Genomic DNA, 12,017 nt, shown 5'->3' with positions numbered 1-12,017 from the left:
CATTAATACATGGAAAAAGCACCATCCATCTTACAAAATAGACTTCTCTTAAAAAGGAAAAACAATATTACTGGTTTTTATTGAACTGTCCCTGGAATCATAAAACATCTAGGGAGGTGGGACAGTTAAAATCATTTTAGTGTTTTGTGTAACTGATGTTTTTGGGGGGTGGGAGGGCTAAGAACAGACACAACCCTCTGCATTAAGTTTAAGGATGGCCTTTATTTATTATTAAAAAAAAAAAAAACTAAAGTTACAAATTAAGGAAGATCAGATTGCACTGTGATTACCAATTTCTTTTTTCACTTTCACAGGTGTACTCTGGTTATAAGTATTTCAGTTAATGCTGATTTTTAGTTTACAATAGTGTATACTTAGTCTTTACCAGATCTTTCCTGAATTATGAGCTGTCCTGAGAATTGCCCTTAAGAAGTCACACCAAGTTTTGGTACACAAATAATCTTAACATGTAAACTGCCAGCATAAAATCTCATTCTGGGGGTGGGGTGCAGGGATAGGATTTTGTTCATTTTACCTTGCAGCAGCTGTACATGTAACAAGGCACGCCCTTACCCCAGTACTGTTAGCAGCTTCAGCCTGTGCTCTAGAAAACTCTTTGGCTGCTGCATTCAGGACAGCACTGTTTGCTTGTACTTACAGAGAAGCTGCAAAGAGACCGACAAGTACAAGAGCCCTAGAACTGATGCCCAGGTATAAGACAGCCTGACAGGCTGTGCTGTCCCTCAGGAACTTGGTCCACCAGCTATGACAGCAGGCTCAGAGATGGCACTCTTCATACACCACCATAGTTACAGGAGTTTGCCACCAGGAGTTTCTCTGCTGTAGAACACTGAGCGCCCAGAAGCAGGGCAGCTGCCTTTCCCAGTAGCTGAGTAGAATATTACGTTATGCTGGAAGTATAGCAAAAGAGCTGACAAAGTCCTTGAGGAGATGGACAATCGAGGTTTTTTTGAAGCATGTAGTATGCATTAAAGTATCACACCAAGTTACCACACAAGCCACGGCCTCTTCACATCAGAGGCTTCTTACATTTTAATTTGCAAACAGAACTGCCATAAATCTCATTTACCAAATCATGTCTACTCAAATGCAGATATATAGAAAACCCAAGGGGTAAAATGGATTTCATTGTGGAAGGCCTTAAATTACACTATTACAGTAGAAAATACAGGAGGTAGAATATAACTGAAAGGACAAATGCAGGTTAGAGTCAAATCTGTAACTCCTGTAAGCTACTTAAAACATGGCTTTAAAAACTAAACCCGGTATTTCAATGACTATAGAAAACAGTTTAAATAAATTTGCCATGAGAGCCCTTATATCATGCTTGATACAGGGAGGTAGGATGTAAGAATCAGACGGACACAAGAGACATGACACTTATCTACAGCTCCTGTTTGCTTTACTGAGGACAATTTCACAGGTCAGTCGCCCTCTTCAGCTTCAGACTCCGACTCTGCAACAGAGAGAGGACCTCAACAGGCTGCCCGTAGGTCAGCTCCTCCCCAGTCACCTGTGTCCTGCACAACAGCTGCCAAACCACAGTGACTGCACAAGGGAGCTTTTCTAGCCAAGAGTGGGGACACTCCTCCCAGAGGATCAGTTAGCATCCCCACCCCACAAAGCAAAGCACTCTTTACACCTAGCATTCCAAAGGGAAAAGGAAGAGTCTGTGAGGTTTGGTTACCTTCTTCAGCATTCTTGAGCCATTCAACAAACTTTTTCATTTGCTCCAGAAACACGCTCTTCCCTTTTGCAAGATGCGCATCTTTATACCACTTCAGAATCGGTTCTTCACTCAGAACTTCAGCTGTAACATGTACAAAAGTACTGTTAACACAGCAAATTGCTGAGTAACAGTTATTGAGAACCCCTGACTGGCAGCCTTTGATTTCTCCCCTAGAAATTCCACCAACACATATTTGTTCCTTGGGCACAGCTGGACATGCTTGTGCTAGGAGAACCTCCTGTTTTAAAATTCTGAGAACCTTGCATTTCAGCTAGGTTGCTGTTGGTCTTCTCAGCATTGCATCTAGCTATTTGAGATTTCATACTAAGGAAAACTTCAGTCAACAGCTAAGAACAGATATATTTTTTTTTCAAGTCCAAAGGACACCACAGGAACTGTTTTTAATTGTTTTAGTTTACAGATACAATATAATCTTCAGTTTAACAAGTTTCCTCCTGTTCTGTGGTATTCCTACAGGTGCACAAGCACGTTTCTGAGTAATACCTTCTTAACAGTCATTTAACAGAAGCCCTTGAGCACCCCAGAACATCTTGGTGGTCTCAGTCTCTGGTCATTTGTGGTCTGTTCAGACAGAGAACTAGGAATAACACACAGATAAAATCCTTCCATAAGTTCTAAATGCCAAAGAGTCTTAAAATCCAAGTTCAGCTTTGGTCTAGTACACATCCTTCTTGTCTACAGCACTTCCCCATGTGCCAAAGACTGAAGCACCTACCTTCGCATTTTAGAGCTTCATGTTCGCAAACTAACAGTAAATTCTTCAGCTAATGAAAAGCAATGTCATAGCACTGATCTTCCCTAGAAGCCTTACCAGGATGGAACAATTCTGCAACTGAGGCTTAAAAAAAAAAAAGGCAAAAATCTCAGAGTTACCTTTATAGAACAGCACCACTATTTTCTGGAAGGCCTTCATGAAGTGAATGTTGTCATAACAATACTCTTGAATCTTCAACAGAAGAGTAAGCTCTGACTGACCTTGGGTAGTAAAGGCAGCAAGTAGAGGACTGTATTGCTGTAACAGGAATAACAAATTGGCACACACACACGCACATAACATTCCTTAGCATTTATTGCCTGGCTAGAGTAGTTTCAGTTTTTATCAGCCACTGCTTAGAAATTTACAACCCACATACCGGGGAAGCAATTCCCACCCACCTCCCAAGAGCATTCCTGCAGAAGACATACTGTTCTTACCTCAACAACTAGGACTACAACTCTACAGCTGCAAGGGAAAAAATGCCCCATCTGATGCTGTCTCTGAATTACGGTATTTGTAGAATTCAACTCACTTTAAGTGAAGCTTAAAAGGAAGCCCACGCCCTACCCAACAGATGCAAAAGCCCATGCTTGGTTACAATACCTTCAAATGTTTAATGGCTTGCTCTGCTACCAGCTCCTCCTTTTTGTTCCACTCCACAGTGCTCATTACACTTGACCAGATTATGGCTACCACAGTCTGTTCTGAGATGTTGTTTTTCTTCATCTCCTCCTTTATGTACAAGATTATCTGCCAGACAAACAGTCACCATGTAGGTCACATATGACACTAAACTAAATTAAAACTTGAGTTCAGAAGCCTTCAGTGCAGCCAGATTCAGGACATTAAGGAAAACTACAAAACTAAACCACACTGGTACTAATTGTAATGGGTAGTGGGAACTAGGTGTCTAAGCTCAGTATTTAATTAGGCATAGATCCTTTTCAGATTGGCATTAAATGCTATTGCATTTCATATAATTTGAGCTAAATTCCTACAGAAGGAAATCACATGTACACTTTGCCCACAAATACTTACATCCTTGAATGGATCTCCCCGTGACATCTGTTCCTGAAGTTCTTTCTGCAGCTCCTTCCGAGCTCCTATGGTTTGCTGATTGCGAACATACTCAGAAAGTTCTTTCAGTCCTGCTTCAGTGAAGTACTTAGAGAAGTGTTCAACACTTTGTTTGTTGGCTGGGAAGAGTTCCTGAAAGCAAAGTTTACAACAACTCTTTCAAAAGAGAAACTTGTCAAGTACTTTACTGATAAAATGCTATTCACCAAACTGGTCTCAGAACACAACACTAGTTTTAGGGATACTCACCATCAGTCTGTTATCCATGTTTACTTTACGAAGACTGACTGCCACTGCATTAATATCTTTCTCATTTATCCATGACTTGAACAGCTTGACTGCAAAAGCTGCAGAAACACCTGTGCAACACAAACAGCAGTAGTAGTATTGAAATTTAAAACTAAAAGGGACCGAGTACAGGGCATCTATATTGTCACACCCCAGCCCAAAGCAGCAGCAGTTGCGCTCAGAGGTAGCCCTTGCCCAGTCTGCAAGGACACCACAGCCGCCAGCCTGCTGAACTTCTCTCACAATTGAGCATTGTAAAGGCTTCCCTGTACAAAGCTCTACTCTCCTTGCTGCGGTTTAGGAAGGAGCCTGAAGACGTAACACACTTTCCGCACCCTCCAAAGTCCCTCTACAAAATACAGTAGTGCCTTGCAGGACGACACTAGTGACTGCAGCCCTCAGTGTCATGCAGAGAAGTCCTATACAGAAGTTCCCCCAAACACTATTTTTCTGAAGTCTCAGCGAGACCTTCCAGACAGTAAGCTAGCATGTTTACCTTTGCTAATCCTGAAGTAAATCTATCACCAGATGAAGTTAGTGAGCTGCAGGAATGTTATTGTCATCATAATTTCCGCCTAATTATACTTTATGTTCTGTCTCCCATGATCCTTCCCCTAACAGAAGAGGTGGACAACACTTACCTTCTTTTACCAAATTCTCATTATACAGACTGTTGAGAATCGATGCATTAAGCGTCCCATTGGCTAGCAGAATACCTGTCAACATGGCCAGTTTGTTCCGCTCAGACTCTGAGAACCCTTTCAGGAACAGCAGCAACTGCAAGAGGAAGAGGAACTGCTACTTCCATGATAGACGCTTACTTTTGTTTTAGTCAAGCTACTCAACTAGCATCAGTGCTAGTACACTGGCAGCTTTCTCCACCAGTCATACAAGCTTGCTGTTACTCAGTCAACAAGATTCTGTCCTATTTTAATAACCTATTGTATGTTATAATTCTTCTGCATAGAGCAATTAACTAGCAGAATTTAAAGGCTTTTCTTTCTGCCACTACTCCATACCTTTTTGACTTCATCTTCAAAGCCTTTCTCCAGGTACTTGTAACGCCTGATTAGCTTGTTAAAAACCTGAAAAGAGATAGTGTGTCTGAATTGCTCTGAATTATCATTTAGTTAGAATTAAAAATCAAGCTCAGTACAATTGGTTTGAACTCTTCTACAGCACTTTAGCTTAGAAGAGAGCCATTTTACCATGCACAAAGGCACAAGGCTTCTAAAAGCCATACATTTTTATTTTACCTGAACTTTCAACTACACAAACAGTTCATTTTTTGACCACTGAACAGTTTAACTTAAAACGTACTGATTTCAGAACTAACCTGAGCAAATGCTTGCATGGTTTCTAGGTCTTCTTGTGCTGCAAATACACAGACATCTGTGCGTGTCATGTCATCTGCCAGGGTACCACCTGGGGCTAAAGAAAGGTTTCCATATTAGTGGTACAACTCTCTGGTAAGAATTCAAATACCTGTAATATGCAAAATGCGTTGTCCTTTCGTGATGAATGGAACCGGATCACTGGAGAAACACCCTCCACATTTCCAATTGCTCTACTGCTGTAAGTGTTCTCCCAAAAACTCCAGTGCAGAACTGCCATGCAGTCTGTCTGTAGCCCAGAATCAATTATTTCCTTTTCATCCCCTCTGCATTTAGGTCATTTGAATTCTATTTCTGTTACATTACAGAAAGTCTTCTGCAACTGCCAAATTTCTCACTTAAGTCCTTTCTCCCCCCTGAACTATGGCATAACAAATGCTACAATCTGAAATGTACTTTTTCCGGGTAGGCAGACAACATCTTCACACCCTGTATTTTACATGGCTCTCTGCCATTTGAATCCCTTCTCACTGAAGAGTAGGAAAGTAAGAAACAAATAGTCTAATAGTCTAAATCTAGAAGCACTGCATCTTTCTTAGCACTTTTCAACTCATTACGCTTCATTTACTTCTTACTTGGTGGGTCAGCATCCCTTCTACTCTTTACAGCAAGATACAGATATGAGTTTACAACACCGTTAGTCATCACATTTCACTTCCTCAGTTGTGTTTTCTGCCAACTTATCTACCACCTCATGTCTCTCTCACTAGAGCTCAAAGTGAGGGGGGGCCCTCACTATTGCCAACAACACAATTTAGAACAGCAGTTCCAAAACTAAGCTCATCAGATAATTCCGTAAACAATACTTTCCAGAATAATGGTGCATGGTGCACAAAACACAGGATCATGTCAGAATCCTCCAGGGCAACACCACTGGCTTTGCAACCACAGAAGAGGCACTTGAACAAAGCATTAACCCATTTTTCATTAGCAAAAATGAACTCCGTTACACAAAGTTCCACTCTCAGCCAATACACTTTCCTTTAAACCAAGTTTTTATAGTCTATGCTTTCAAGGATGCAAACTAACTCAAGCAAAAGCATGATACGGTATACAGAGTGCTTCTACAATAATCAGACTGCTTAGTTAGGCCCTCACATAGTCACCTAGTTTCCCACAGATAACTCAAACCCTGATCAACATATTCAACAAGCTCTTTGGAAGAGTTTTTTTTATGGTGAAAGAAAACAGCAAGCTTTTATAAAAAGTCAAGTAAATAAAGGCTGACAGTAGCCCCATCAAAGGGAACTTACCCAGCATTCCACCAGCCACCAGGATGTCAAAAAGTGTTTCTGCATAGCGGCGATAGTCAAGTTTTGCACCAGAAGCATCAAGAAACTTTGCTACTGCCTCCAAGTCAGTGCCAGTTTCAGTTAAACCTTGAATAATACAGTCCTGGAACTGGGTAGGGTCAAACCTCTCTTTTTCATCTGCAAAGACAAAGACCAAGGGTTTGTTGAACTAAAGTTGGCACACACATTTATTTGGTATTCAAACATGACGAGTTTGTTCTTTTATAAAAACAAACGCAGACACTGGCAAGCCTTAAGTTAAACAGAAATGAGATCACAACAGGCATTCCTAACACTAATAGTGACTTAGGAGTCTAGCCTAAAATGCATTTAAATGGACAACACGACAGTAATAAATGTTGGTGTTTTCACTTCCCTGTTCATTCAAGGGGTGGCACAAGGCTATCAAGAGCTAAAACATTCCTTATTTACCTTTTACTGAATTTCTCGGTACTTTCACTATGAAAAACAATATGAATTATGCATTATAATTGCATGCCTAATCAGCATCTTTTTTTTTTATTATTTTAAAGCAGAATACATTTCTCAAATGTGAAAATCACTTGATCAGTGGCCTTTTCACTTCAGGAACAGCTAAAATGCAACACACGTACCCACATCACTAATAGCCTTAAAATGAGAGATCTTTAGTTCTGCTAATGTCACATGGTCTAACATTTAGACCTGTGCGGTGCCCGGAGTTGGACTTGATGATCCTTATGGGTCCCTTCCAACTCAGGATATTCTATGATTCAATTTGTTCTTAGACTATGCAAATCATGGGAAGAAAATCTTCCAAAGAAAGTAAGAGCTCAGCTGCAAATCTTTACGAGCACATTGTAACATATTAGCTAGTTTTGTTAGCGTCTGTATGAACTATTTTGGAAGAAGCACGTTAGTGTCCTTACATTCAATGCAAGTTTCAACATGCCTTTAATAGTTGGGTGAAAGTTTGAAAATACTGATCAGTTATTTTCCAGGATGGATTTATGAAATTCATTACTCAGAGTTGCCTGTGATTCAAAGCTTTCAAGAGACAAAAATCCAGGATGCTAGCATGTCATCTGTCAGACCAACCAAATCCAATTCTCTCAATTCAACAGTTTTTCAGATAGTTTTACTTCAATATTAAAGTAGGTTCTCCAAGCTAACGTGTACTTCTGTACCTCTTCGTTACTATTTCAGTGCTTGAAGCATTCTTACCATTGTCAGCTTGAACTGGAATACTATCTGAATACTAATAAAACATGATTAAACAGAAATTGTAAGAACTGTCCTCACTTCTTTGTTAATGTAAAACAAGTAAATAAAAAATGCCACATAACTCTGCTTGCTTGGGTAACCTTGCAAGACATAGAGGCATGCACTTGTGTATCTCAGTTCATTTTTGTTTATTTGTTTTTAAATCAGGTACTCTTATAGAATTAAAAGGGCAATGCAACCATTTTCCAGCAGCTAACACTGAAATTCCTCCTAGGTTAGGTGTTCCCTGGATGAACGTAATACCTACAACAAGCCTGTGTTGGAGTTCCCCTGTGAGTTTGGAGTACTGGGCACTTACGCTTTCACGCAAAATACACTCGCTATAGGTTAAGAATAACTGCTTCCTAAGCCAAGGTTATGACAATGCAGCTACATTCTCAGGGGCTTAAAAAAAAAAAAAAAAAAAAAAAAAGGTTGTGCATAGAACATTCCAGCAGCTGGAGTTGTGCACAGAACATTCCAGCAACTGAAGAGCTGAAGTCCGCACTGAGGCTGTGTTCAGTGCGGTCTCCTTTACACGAAGGTGGCAGGCACGGCACCGTGCCCGGCTTACCTCTTTTTCTAGTTTTGAAACGCTGCCCCGATAGCGTCGGCTTCTGCTGCTTTTGATTCATAAAAGACGCCCTGTGCGGAAGCAGAGAGAGGCAGAGAGAGGCCGGGCTCAGCGTCCACAGCGCCTACAGCGCCCCGCGCCGCCCCGGCCCCGCCACCCCCTCCCGGCCCGCCCCGCGCCGCGCCGCGCTGCCGCCCGGCCTCCATTTTCTCCCCGCCGCAGGGCCGCGGCTCGCTCTGCCCCGCCTCGCCCGGCGCGCTCCGCGCCCCCCTCCCGGGCGGGCCCCACGGGCGGGCCCCACGAGCGGCCCCTGGCCGCGCAGACGGCGGCCTCGCTCCCGCCGCGATGGGGGCGCCGCGCGGGCCGCGTCCGCCCTCCTGCCCCCCACCATCGGCGCCCCCGGTAGGGCCTCGCCGGGCCGGGCCCGATGCGGCAGCGCCGCTCGCCCGCCCGCGGCCGGCTCCTCACCGACTTTAATGCAGAGAGAAAACGCCCGAGGGGCCCGGAGCGGAGCGGCGGCGAGGAGCGGCGGCGACGGCTGCAACCCTGAGGGCGGAACCGACGCGAGAGGCGGGCGAGGGGCGCGCCCCGCCCAGGCCGGACCATGGCGCAGCGCCGCGGAGGGCGGCGGCGCGGGCGGGCGGCAGCAACGACGGCCGTGGCCGCCTGCCCCCAGCGGCCGGCCCCGCGCTGCGGAGCCGCCGCCGCCCAACGCCGCCCGGCCCGCGGCGGCGGCCCCGGCTGCCCGCGCCCCCGCTCCCCCCGCCCTCGTGATTCCCGGCACACGCGGGCAGGCGCCTGCTGCGGCCCCCCCGCGGCACCGCGGCGAGTAGAACGGCCCGGCGGGCGGGGAGCGGGCCAGCAGCGCCCCCTGGCACGGCCGCTGGAGCCGGGCACCCCCTGGGCACCCCCGGGCAGCCGAGGCGCCGGAAGGGGCTCCCCGCGAAGCCGCCCTGAAATGGCTGCGGGCCGGCGGCAGCGGGGCAGCCGCTGCCCCATGGCCAGGCTCAGAGCCGGTTGTTTGCCCCCAGAACGTGCAAGGAGCGCTGCTCACCAGACGCGCGACGGGTGCGTTTCATAAATCCAGCAGCACGAACGCACAGTCTCCTTTCCAAGCTGCTAGAAAAGTTATGTAATTTGTTTTGGTCTTCGCTGAGGCAGGCTTTACGTGTTCAGCAGCAAATTGATCAGATGTGTAAAAACGGGAAGCCTGCACGATCAGGCAAACAGCAGTAATTAGCATAACTAATGAGATATCAGCACATTAGTTAAGACATCGAGGGTGAAAATAGGGCCCTATTAATAGCATAGGGAGGGTTGTAGTGTATTTCAATATTTGTAAGATTTCATGCAGAATTACTTGTTGAGCAATGTGGCTTTTGAAAGGAAAAATGTCAGTCACAGCATCTTCTTTCCCACTCACCTGATTATTTGTTAAAAGCTGTAAAGCCCCCTGCCAAGGCAAACTGACTGTGGAGGGGCTGATATAATTGGTGAAGCTTAGAAAAATCAGACTGATAAAACAGCTTTATACAAAGTTTATTCTTATTCTATTATTCAAGCCATTATTCTTGATCATCACAATAGAGAGTAACAGGCAGAAAATCTGCTAGCCTAGACCCTATTCTCAATTTCAAATGCACTAAATATTTCAGTTTCAGATTTGACAATCTGTTTAGTACAATTTACTCAATGTGTATATTAGAGTGATCAGAAAATCAGAAACATTAATGATGTTTCACATCATTAACACAGTAGTGTTAAATTCATGCTCAGAACTTCAATTCTTTATCAGGATCTTGATTAACATTAGCAATAGGTGCCGTACAAATCTATATACAGTGTGTAAGTATATTTTTTATATAGTATATCTTTTTATATATAAAAAGAGCAGACTATTCCAAAAGGCACACTTACACCTATGTGAATTCAATACCTGCTGCACTATTAGTTCTTAATTTTACTATTACTGATTCAAGGAAAATGGACTCCACAATCAGTAAGATTGTAAAGTAGGTATGTTTATTCAGTGCAGGTCATCTACATACTGCAACAGCCGTCCTTCTCCTGATGGGGCTTCCCAGGTCTCCAAGTCCTTTGCAAGTTGTTCTCTGAACAATGTGGGTTTTCTTAAAGCCCTGAGGCAGCCTTGTCCCTTTCAGCTGTGTTTTGCACTGTTATTTGATTTCCAATCAAATGCAAAGATTTTCTGACTGGCTTCGTGGAGAGGGAGGCAAAAGAAGGCATCCTTCAAGTCTAAAACTGTAAACCAAGATAGCTCTGGTGTTAAGCATGTCAATCAATTATCAGGCTAATTCCTTCTCTATCTTCCTTTTTCAAGGGGTACTGTTTAAATGCATTTTTTGCCTTCGCTGGTACATTAGAAGATCATACTCTGGAAAACACTTGACTTAGGATTTCCTCGCTAATTTCCTCTTTGTTCTTAATAGCTGTCAATATCAAACTCAACACTTCCACGTATCTTTGATCATTTACCTCCAGAATAATCTCCCGATTTTTAAATGAAATGGTTGCTTATAATCTTTCCAATAAATCTCTCCCTAGGAGTGACTCGGCGAGTTGGGCATGTATAGGAACTTGTGAATGCCCCACTGTTTCCCATATTTATATTTCAATGGTTTGCAGAAATACACTATCTCAGATTGGCCAGTTGCCCCCTTCACTACAATGTAATCATTCCCCACTGATACTAATGCTTTATTTAAAACTGAATATGTTGCCCCGTTCCGTAAGTTCCACCTCTTTTCCCTCCTTCCCCAGCTTCATTTTTAAAACCGGCAGACCTGCTGGGGTAGATTCCCCCCCCCCCCCGTCCTCTTTAGACATTTGCACGTGTAACCACCACCTCCCTTCCCCGGTTCCCTTTTCCATTTCCATTCCATTTCCATAAATTCCTCGTATGCGCTTGCACAGTGCCCTGTGGTGGTGGGCGCTGAGGGTCGTGGGGATGAAGTAAGATGTCTTCATCAGGGTTGAACTTTTCACCTCATCTCTTTGTGCGTGCTCTCTGAGGCCTTGGTCACAATCTGGGCCATAAGGTTGTTTTGATCTGGTTCTTGGGTTCTGAGGGGCTCCTGTTATCTCAAGGCCTTGTATGTTTGACATTCTTTATCTTGTCCCTTTGTGAACAGTCCTCCTTATTTCTGACCCCTTGGTTAAAGTCTGTTATAAATGATGATACAACTCAATCTGAATTTAGTAATAAATAAATAAATAATAGTTTATAAAGTTTATAAATTTATAGTTATATTTATAAAAGAAGTAAACAGTGCTGGGTGTGCAGAGAGTCTATGCTCTACCAACACGCACACACTAACATCAAACTTTCTAAATATACAGAACATTGCTTTTACATATTAAACCCAAGTATGCCTATACATCTGTACAATCAGAAAAGGTTGAAACATAAATGTGGTAAAGTTTTCAGAATTCTGGCAAGTGTTTAACAAACAATCCCTTAAGTCTATTACTATTAATGTCCATGACTGGGGGTGCATAGTTGGAGTTGGGAATCCTGGTTGAAGTGCTCCTGTATCTTCCATGACTCATTAATTTGTCTCAGATCACGTAACAGTCTCTATTTTCCATTCCTTTTCTTGAT

General features: G+C 43.6%; 1 protein-coding gene across 2 annotated transcripts; it reads right to left on the bottom strand.

The window, feature by feature from the left end:
• Nucleotides 1-202: 202 nt before the first annotated feature.
• Nucleotides 203-9,022, bottom strand: BZW1 (basic leucine zipper and W2 domains 1). 2 transcript variants are annotated; one of them, XM_027461901.3, is made up of 12 exons: nucleotides 8,864-9,022; nucleotides 8,396-8,466; nucleotides 6,541-6,717; nucleotides 5,230-5,324; nucleotides 4,913-4,978; nucleotides 4,535-4,670; nucleotides 3,855-3,964; nucleotides 3,567-3,737; nucleotides 3,132-3,278; nucleotides 2,645-2,783; nucleotides 1,709-1,831; nucleotides 203-1,477 (listed from the first exon to the last, which is right to left on the bottom strand). In XM_027461901.3, exons 2-12 carry the CDS (start codon nucleotides 8,454-8,456, stop codon nucleotides 1,446-1,448), a joined length of 1,257 nt encoding a protein of 418 aa, XP_027317702.1. In that variant the 5' UTR covers nucleotides 8,457-8,466; nucleotides 8,864-9,022; the 3' UTR covers nucleotides 203-1,445. The 2 variants fall into 2 exon arrangements, with proteins under 2 accessions (XP_027317702.1, XP_038038067.1); XM_038182139.2 differs by having other exon boundaries at nucleotides 8,868-9,016.
• Nucleotides 9,023-12,017: the final 2,995 nt, after the last annotated feature.

The sequence above is a fragment of the Anas platyrhynchos genome, chromosome 7, assembly GCF_047663525.1.
Source record: "Anas platyrhynchos isolate ZD024472 breed Pekin duck chromosome 7, IASCAAS_PekinDuck_T2T, whole genome shotgun sequence".
Taxonomy (NCBI): Eukaryota; Metazoa; Chordata; class Aves; order Anseriformes; family Anatidae; genus Anas; species Anas platyrhynchos.
This window is presented reverse-complemented; position numbering and strand designations above follow the sequence as displayed.

Coding starts and splice junctions, on each gene's coding strand:
- BZW1 (XM_038182139.2), bottom strand. CDS start 9,001: ATGGTCCGGCCTGGGCGGGGCGCGCCCCTCGCCCGCCTCTCGCGTCGG. Junction 3,279..3,566: donor GGGGAGATCCATTCAAGGAT/GTAAGTATTTGT, acceptor TTTGTCTGGCAG/ATAATCTTGTACATAAAGGA. Junction 2,784..3,131: donor AAGCCATTAAACATTTGAAG/GTATTGTAACCA, acceptor TTCCTGTTACAG/CAATACAGTCCTCTACTTGC.